This window comes from Trachemys scripta, unplaced genomic scaffold (genome assembly GCF_013100865.1).
Source record: "Trachemys scripta elegans isolate TJP31775 unplaced genomic scaffold, CAS_Tse_1.0 scaffold_43, whole genome shotgun sequence".
Lineage (NCBI taxonomy): Eukaryota > Metazoa > Chordata > Testudines > Emydidae > Trachemys > Trachemys scripta.
The window spans coordinates 70,283-78,590 of record NW_023260530.1 but is presented as its reverse complement, the minus strand read 5'-3'; the positions used below and the strand labels follow the sequence as shown (position 1 = coordinate 78,590).

General features: G+C 64.9%; 1 protein-coding gene across 1 annotated transcript in view; it reads right to left on the bottom strand.

Annotated features, from left to right (window-relative positions):
- Positions 1-8,308, bottom strand: part of CRTAC1 (cartilage acidic protein 1) — a gene marked incomplete at its 3' end in the record, with an annotated part of 33,934 nt that overhangs the window by 4,787 nt on the left and 20,839 nt on the right. Inside the window, exons 4-9 of the mRNA XM_034757787.1 lie at positions 6,691-6,821; positions 5,173-5,329; positions 3,547-3,681; positions 3,017-3,162; positions 1,530-1,666; positions 742-824 (exon numbers count right to left, since the gene is read on the bottom strand). Coding sequence (XP_034613678.1) covers positions 742-824; positions 1,530-1,666; positions 3,017-3,162; positions 3,547-3,681; positions 5,173-5,329; positions 6,691-6,821 — 789 coding nt within the window. The remainder of the gene's footprint in view (positions 1-741; positions 825-1,529; positions 1,667-3,016; positions 3,163-3,546; positions 3,682-5,172; positions 5,330-6,690; positions 6,822-8,308) is intronic.

The following is an 8,308-nucleotide window of genomic DNA, read 5'->3' as shown; positions in this document are numbered from 1 at the left end:
CTCCCAGCCCCCCGCCCTGACCCCCTAGCCCCATGCCCCTCCCAGAGCTGGGGATAGAACCCAGGAGTCCTGGCTCCCAACCCCCCCAGCCCTGACCCCCTAGCCCCATGCCTCTCCCAGAGCTGGGGATAGAACCCAGGAGTCCTGGCTCCCAGACTCCCCTGCCCTGACCCCCTAGCCCCCATGCTCCTCCCAGAGCTGGGGATGGAACCCATGAGTCCTGGCTCCCAGCCCCCCCTGCCCTGACCCCCTAGCCCCATGCCCCTCCCAGAGCTGGAGATGGAACCCAGGAGTCCTGGCTCCCAGGCCCCTGCTCTGACCATTAGATCATGCTGCCTGTCAGTAAGTTCTTCAACTTTCCTGCCTGTCGCCTGCAGCACGCACGGAGCCAGGTTCGGGTCCCCGGGGTGGGGTTACGTCAGCAGCCATTGGCCTGTGCCAGGCTTGGCTCCCCGCACTGAGGGGCAGCCCCCTGACCCCGACCCCCAGGAACTGACGGAGGCACTGGGCAGCTGAGGGCGCAGAGGTGCCAGGCCGGGGGCAGGGACTGGAGAGGACAATGGAGCCGTCGATCCAGCTGCCCGCAACCCGGAGCCAGCCCAGGATTCGCCCGCTCGCTCCCAGTCCCGCGCAGTGTCACCCCACTGACCCCCACAGTGCCCAGGGTCCCCAGGCAGCACACCCTGGGGCATCTCAGCACCTGGCCCAGCCCCTGAGGGGCAGCAGGCGTGGGGGACTCACCAGTGCCCCGGCCCTCGGGCTCCATGGCATCTCCTGGGTTCAGCTCCTCGATCACGGGGTCCAAGTGCTCCCTGCGGATGATCCTGCAGGGGACGAGGGTGAGAGCCAGGCTCCGGGGCCCCAACCCCACCGGCTGCCCGAGCCCCTCCATGTCTGTTGGCCACGTGACCCCCTGCCATGCGAGCCTCTGGCTCCACGCAGGGTCCCTGGGCTGCAAGGGGCAGGGTTGGCAGAGGGGGCAGCCGTGTCGGGCGAGAGCCCATGCCAGCGCTGCATCCCGGCAGGAGCCCTGCCTGGCGCACACAGCATCGTCTCCCTTCGGTACCAGGCAGGGACAGACTCGGAGCCCCTGCTGGAGAGACTGCCAGGCTCCCGCAGAGCCAGATGGGCCTTAGTGTGGGCAAATGGCGGGGCCGGAGAGTGGCCATGGGGCTGGCCGTGCGGACACTTGGCACTATCCACCCGGGACAATGAGCTATCAATCCCCACAATTAACGAGGGGCCATTAGCGCTGTGAGTGAGGGGCTAATAATGACATTGCAAAGGGCTTAGTCACAGTGGCTGGTGCCCGCGGGCTCTCGTGGGCACACCTCCTGCTCCTGGGCATGGAGCACAGCTCCACGCCAGGGGCACCGGAATCCAGCCCGCCTGCCCTACCTCCTGGGCATGCAGCGGTCCCCGTCTCTCCTGGGCTTGTGGCCCATCTCCTGGGTGGGCAGGTGAGCTGCTCCCAGCCCCCGCCCGGTAGGCAGCCTGCCCTCTGACCCTGCCCCGGCGGGCGGCCCTACCGGAAGAGGCGGTTGGCGGAGGAGCCCCGGTACGCGATGTTGTTGAAGAACACCTCCAGCTCCTGGTCGTTGTCGAAGTCGGCCGCGAGGATGGTGCGGACGGGGGACGGCATGGAGAACTTGGGCGTGGCGATGTCCTGTGGGAGAGACGGGTCAGGGTGTAGTTCTAGGATTTATTGTTTGTATTTTGTATAATTTAGAGTGAAGGATAAAGAATAATAAGATAATAATGTAGCCATGATTGTTTTTCTTCTGCATTGCAACTTGATGTTCCTGTTCAAAATATTCTGTGGAAATTAATTGTGGTTTGTGTGTGAATGAGGAATTTGTGTGTTAAGAGAGAAGTGTGAAGGCCATCGCTGAACCAGATGTTCTAGGGAGAAACCAGAGACAGACGCAAGGGCGCCAGGAGGCTGCAACACGCCCCTATTGACATGTCAGAGGAAGGCAGATTGACTGTAAAGATGAGACAGGCACCTATCAGTGGGGACAAGAGAGCAGTGATCAAACCCAGCCTGGGGTAACTCCCTGAGAGACGTGAGAAAAGAACAAGATAAAGGATGAGAAGGACAATTTAAGAAAACAAGCCCTTGTCAAACAACAATTGATTACAGCATGACTCGTTGGTCCCAGTGAAGGAAAATCACTATATAAACAGGGGGCCTTGCCATGAAAACTTTGGGTTCGTCCTGCCAAGACTTCCCCAGAGCAGCGTGTCACAACCAACAGAACCCGGCTCCTCCCTACCTGTGATCAACCTGGCCGCGGGGTGGGTGTGTGTGTGTGTGTGTGTGTGTGTGTGTGTGTGTGTGTGTGTGATTGAATGCACATGCTAACCGTTGTATCTCCAATAAACGCGGTCTGTTGCCATTTCCCCTGAAAAAGATCCTGTGTGCTTCTTATAAGCATAAGGGCCACAGAGCGACGGGGGCTGGGCAGCACAGTGGGCAGCGCCAACGGATATCTTTATGAGTCTGGCATGCCTCAGTTTCCCCTGCGCTGTTCCCCCGTGGGTGGGACAGGACTGTTTGCTCTCAGGACAGGCGGAGACAAGGGTGGTGTCACCTGGCTGACTGGGCCTGGCCCCAGATCAGTGGAGATTTGAGACGCCGATGGCAAGTCCAGTCCCCAGGACACTGACACCCAGAGCCCCAGGGGACAGAGATCTCCCCGCCTCTGCGCAGGGAGGCTGAGCCACCCCCCCAGCTGGAGATTGAAGGGCTGGGAGGCGGGTGGGGGGGCTCAGAGGGGGCTGCTGGAAGGAGCCGGGTCTCACTGGGAGTCGGACCAAGGAGGTCACAGCCCAAGAGAGCTGGAACCAGGGGCGCCCTAGAGCCTGGCCGGGCGTGGGGCTCCCCAGAATGGGCCGTGAGTGACCCCCCGCCGGGAGAGCTGGGACAGCAAGCCCCCCGGGGAGGGTGTGGAAGCCTGGGGGAGCTGGGGGCCCTGATCCCAGTGCCCCTCGGCAGTGTGCGCCCCACTCTCACCCGGAAGCGGACCCGCCCGCTGGCGCTCATCTGCAGGTAGAGGCGGTGGGGCCCATTCCAGTTGCCGTAGACGATGTCCACTTTGCCGTCACGGTTGAAGTCGGCCAGGGCCACGCCACGGCCGTGCTGGTAGGGGTCATCCAGGCCTGCAGGGCAGCAGAGGAGACTGTTTGGGAGTGGGGCCAAGGACAGTGACACCCCCAGCCCCACAGCATAGGAAGCCCCATCTCCGCCTGGGCCGAGCGCTGCGGGGGGCTCTGTGTGGCATGCAGCCGGCCGCCCCCAGAGAGAGCGGGGCTAACTCGGCTGCCCTGTTCCCCCCCGTCCCATTCTGTCAGTGCCGCTTGGCTCCCGACCCTGATAGACCCACGCTCGGGGTCCCCAGCTCGGCCTCCCACGGGCCCTGTGGGTATCGCTCGGGCGCTCTGGCCCCTGTAATGCCAGGCCTGGCCCCCTGGCCATGCCACCACCCACCCCCGCCCCCCGCCCCCCGCTGGCTGCAGGTCCCTCACCCGCCTGCGCTCACTCACCGACGCTGGCAGCTGCGTCGACGAAGCTGCCGTCCCCCTGGTTGTGGAAGAGGAAGTTGGGCCCATTCTCGTTATCGCAGAATATGTCCGAGGCGCTGGTGCTCAGGATGGGGCCCACCGCCACCCCCCGGCCGCCTGGGGACAGCAGGGCACAGGTCAGGCCCCAGAGCTTGTTAGCACAGAAATCAGTGACTTTCAGCCAAGTCCATCTTGGGCCAGACGACCTGGACCCCCCTCTTCCAGTCCTCCCAAGCAGACTGCCAGCTTCCAGCGACCCCACCTCCAACACCCCCACCCCCGTTTCTCCTCCTCCTGGTCTTTGTCTCGCTTCCTGGGCAAACAGTCACCTGGTTGCATCCCCCTCCTGGGTCTCAGGTTACAAAGGGCACCGAGCATAGCCTATGTACAGGCAGCTGGAGTAGTTTCACCTGCCCCAGAGGGTCTCAGCCGAAGTCACACACCCCTCTTCCCCCCACCGAGGCATTGGTGCAGCACACAGGGAAACTGAGGCACACACCGTATTCATGCAAAACAGCAAAACTCACCTAGCCTCACCAGTAAGATTCACATACACCATAACAAGGGGAAGTCCCCAGTCGTCCCACTCCCCCAGCAGCATGCCGAAGGCTCGACCCGCGCGCAAGGGGGTCCCGGCAACAAACATGGCATTGTAGGGCACCCTGCTCACTGCATTTCTTGATCTCCAGGGAGCAGAGACCTACGCGAGAACTCACCCTGTCCCCTTGGGCTCTGGGCCGCAGGGGCTACATATCCCTGACCAGGGGAAACTGAGGCTCTTTCCCGCTGTCTGCACCCGAGGGGCAAAGATCCCAGCCCTGCTAGGCCTGGGTCAGCCCTGGAAGCCACTCGGCGCGGAGATTCCTGCAGCTCTGCCACCTTTGGGATCAGACAAACTCCTCGGAGTGGCGGAGTGACTGTTTGCCTGTTGATAACTGTCTCTATCTCCTCTCTGGAATCAGCTCCAGGACCGGCTCCCACGCTATCCCTGGGGTGAGATCGGGGGAAGCAACCGCTCTCTTGGGACTGGAAGTGGCTTGAACTTTGTGGTTTTGGGAGTACATTATGAGGCCGTGTGGCTGGCCGGGGGTGCGCTAGGCTGTGGAGTCCAAGGGGACCATCTGGACTCCACGGCAAGACTGTTGTAGGACTTTGAAAGTCCACATTTGTTACTGGTCTGGTGAAAGCTAATAATAGACCCCACCACTGGTCTGGGGCATCTGCCCCTCCAGACAGTGACACTCTGTTCTAACCCTCAGCACCTGCCATCTCCCCTGGCCCCCCACACTCAGGGCCTTTCCCGCCGGCTCTGCTTCCACAGCGCCATCCTTGCGAACCAGCTGCCCACGCGATTTGCTGCGGAGACCAGGCACTCCCGGGGCCAGGGTCGGAGATGGAGCAAGACAGCCCAGGGGGCGTCCTTGGAGCCCAGACTCCCTACCGGGGCGGCGGGTGCTGTCACCCAGCCCAGAGACAGCCCCAGCACCCTATGTGCCAGGCATGCCACCTGCTCTATGGGTAGCCCCGTGCCACGCCTCCCCACGGGCCCCTCCCGCAGCACCCCGTCCCCGCGCCGTAGGCCTCAGCCCCACGCAGGCTGCCCAGGACCTGTGTATTTGTTGACCCTGGCCTCGGCGGCGACGTCAGTCAGCACCACGATGCCGCGAGCAGGGTCGCTGGCGGCCACGTCCATCTCCAGCAGCGCGTGGGGGCCCAGGTTGCCGTTGGCGTAGTTGGCGATGTAGATGGCGTATCGGCCGGAGCCCTGTGGGCAAGGGGCAGGTGGGTGAGGGCAGAGCCAGGCTGGCCAGGCCCCTCCCCGGCTCCCAGCCTGCAGCCGGCTGCGACACCCTGGCTGGGCCGGGGGCAGGGTCCTGGGGGCGTCCCCCTCCCCAGTGGTGGCACTGCAGCCTGCGGGCTCTGGCCAGCCCCGCGGGGAGCGGATTAAGCCCCGCAGCACGGCTGGAGGTGACTGCAGCTGGGTCAGGGCCCCGGGCCCCACGCTCGGCTGCTGTTCCCCGGGGGTCCGTGCTGCTCTCGCTGCCCCCAGCCCTGCTGGGACAGTTGCTCAAGAGCTGAGCCTGGGGCGGGGGACCACTCGAGGCCTGGACCTGCCAAGATTCGATGTCTGTCCGGCTGCCCCCCTGCATGCTGCATCCCCCCCACCGCGCCACAGCTCTACTCCACCGCCCCCCACGTCTCAGTCCTGCTCCCCTCCACCTGCCCCCATCTCCACCCCATGGCTTAGCCCCACTCCCCCAACCCCCTTCCTCCCCAGTCCTCACCCCATGGTACAGCCCCACTTCCCCTTACCTGACCCCCAAGCCTCCCACTCCACTAAGGTGACCAGATGTCCTGATTTTATAGGGACAGTCCCGATTTTGGGGTTTTTTTTATATAGGTTCCTATTACCCCCCACCCCCGTCCTGATTTTTCACACTGGCTATCTGGTCATCCTGACTCCGCAGTTCGGCTGGGCTCCCCTGCCACCTACTACCCCACCCCACCCCGCCTCTTGGCCCCACTCCCCCATACCTCGCAGCCTGGCTCAGCACCCCGCCCCACCCCCTGGGTAGACCCTGCTCCCCCACACTCCCCCGCCCCCTCCCATTGTTCCCCTGCAGCAGCTGGGCCCTGATTTAGTGATAATCGTTGGAAAACAAACAGCAGGAGGAGGAGGAAGAAGAAAGAGCAGGTGACAGGAGCATAAATCATCCGACAGGCACTTTCTCAGCAAGAGGCAACTCTGGGAAAGGCTCCAGGGCCCTGACACCTCAAGGGGGGTGGGGAGAGAAACATAGCGCCCTGGAGGGAGCCTGGGGCCCGGACACCTCAACAGCGGGGGTTGGGGGGACCTAGCGCCCTGACACCCCAACAGCCGGGGGAGAGCCTGGCGCCCTGACACCCCGACAGTGGGGGGGAGACTTAGGGGGCAGAGGGCTCAGGCCGGGATGGGAGAGGCCCGGAAGTGCCACCTCGTTCCCGCACACCCAGCGACAGCCTGGGGGCGGGGGGAGTTTGGGGAACAGAGCCTGACCGGGCCGTAAAGAAGTCCCCCACCCCATGACCCCGCTGCGCCCACTCCCCAGCCCCGAGGGCCACCAGCCGGGCTCGCTGTCCACTCACCGCCCTGTCCACGCAGGCCACCGAGCGCCCGGCGAAGCGGCTGGCCACTGCCCGGTTCACCTCGTCACTCAGGAGGTCCTCCCAGCGCCCAGCCCGGAACTTGAACAGCTTGTCCGTGTAGGTGGCCAGACCTGGGGGAGAGAGGGGGTCAGGGGGGCAGGGAGAGGAGCAGGGGACGGGACGGCTTGGCGTGGATCTGCCCAGGCAGGGGGCAAGGTGCGGGGGGGCTGCCACGCCCTGCAGAACCCCCACTGTACTGCCCTGGGGAGATCACAGCACCCAGGCCCTGCTCTCTTGAGCCCCCCAGCCCGCAGCCCCAGGGGGCAGGTGCCCAGTGGCGTGGGGCAGGGGCTGCTCTCCAGCGAAGGGCTGCCCGGCAGAATGAACTCATTAAGGTGAGCTGTGCGGAGCCTGTAGATCATACAGGGGAGGGGGGAAATCGATAGCCGGGCCCGCGGCCGCACGGCCAGCCGACAGGAGTAATGGGAGTGCTTGATTTAGGGACAGGCAACGCGCTGGCAGCTGCAACCGGGGTAATTAGGTGTGTCAGGAAGACGGATCCATGGTGAGCAGTTCAGGCTGATGGCCACATGCCCCCGTTCGGCAGGGCCCCTGCTGCAAGGAAAAACAAGGGGGGAGCCCACTGACGGGGGCTGTGCCCTTCCCAAGGAGCCTGGAGGACCCGATCTCAGACACTCTGAGAGCAGCACCAAAGCCAGGCCAGGAGGGTCCCTGTCCAGCTCAGAGCTCAATGCACCGGGGCCCAGCACCCCGAGGTGGAGGCACCCGGCAAGGCCAGGGGCCTGGCAGAGCCCACAGAGACCCTCCGTGACCAGAGCTGGGTGCCCTGCAGGGACGGGCAGCCGGGAGCTCCCTCTGCAGTGGCTGGGTAGGCTGGCGCAGCCCCGCGCGCTGGTGACCTGTCGCCAAGGGGGGATCCCGGGGCCAGGTGTTCGGAGGAGATCCCGGCGCACAACGGCCCCTGCCTCTGGGAACCAGGACGTTAGCGGGGCAGGTAGGGCTGGCAGGCCCTTGGAGAGCCATTGGACCTGCCAGTCTCACTTGGTGACGTGCCCGCACACCGCTGAGGGCACTGCCAGGCCCCCGTGACTGGCACCGCTCCTATCACGGCAGCGACTCGGCACCATCACACCCCTCCCCTCTCCCTGGCAAGGCGCCCCATCACTGTCCCTGGCCACTGCAGGGGACAGGCCGGGGCCAGGGGCACGAGGGGCATTGGGCAGACTCCTGCAGTGCCAGTGGGGGGCCAGCCCAGCCAGGCCAGGGCTGCCAGGGGGCCATGGCCTGCAGGGAAGTACTGGCCGCTGGAGATGGAGTGCAGGGAATAAGGGGCAGCTGCCCTGGCCTTGTGCTAGGGGGGTGAGATGGGCAGCAGCCCCAAATGCCATGGCAGGAGAGGGGGCATACGAGGGATTAAGGGGCAGCCCCTATCTCTACCCTGGGGATGGGGGGATGGAAGCTAGTCAGCCCATCCCCCGCCTGGGGGGTTGGGGCTCGGCCAGGGTACGGGGGGGCAGCGCCGCGGCCCGGGGCGCCAGGCTGGGCACGGCCAGGGTACGGGGGGGGCAGCGCCGCGGCCCGGGGCGCCAGGCTGGGC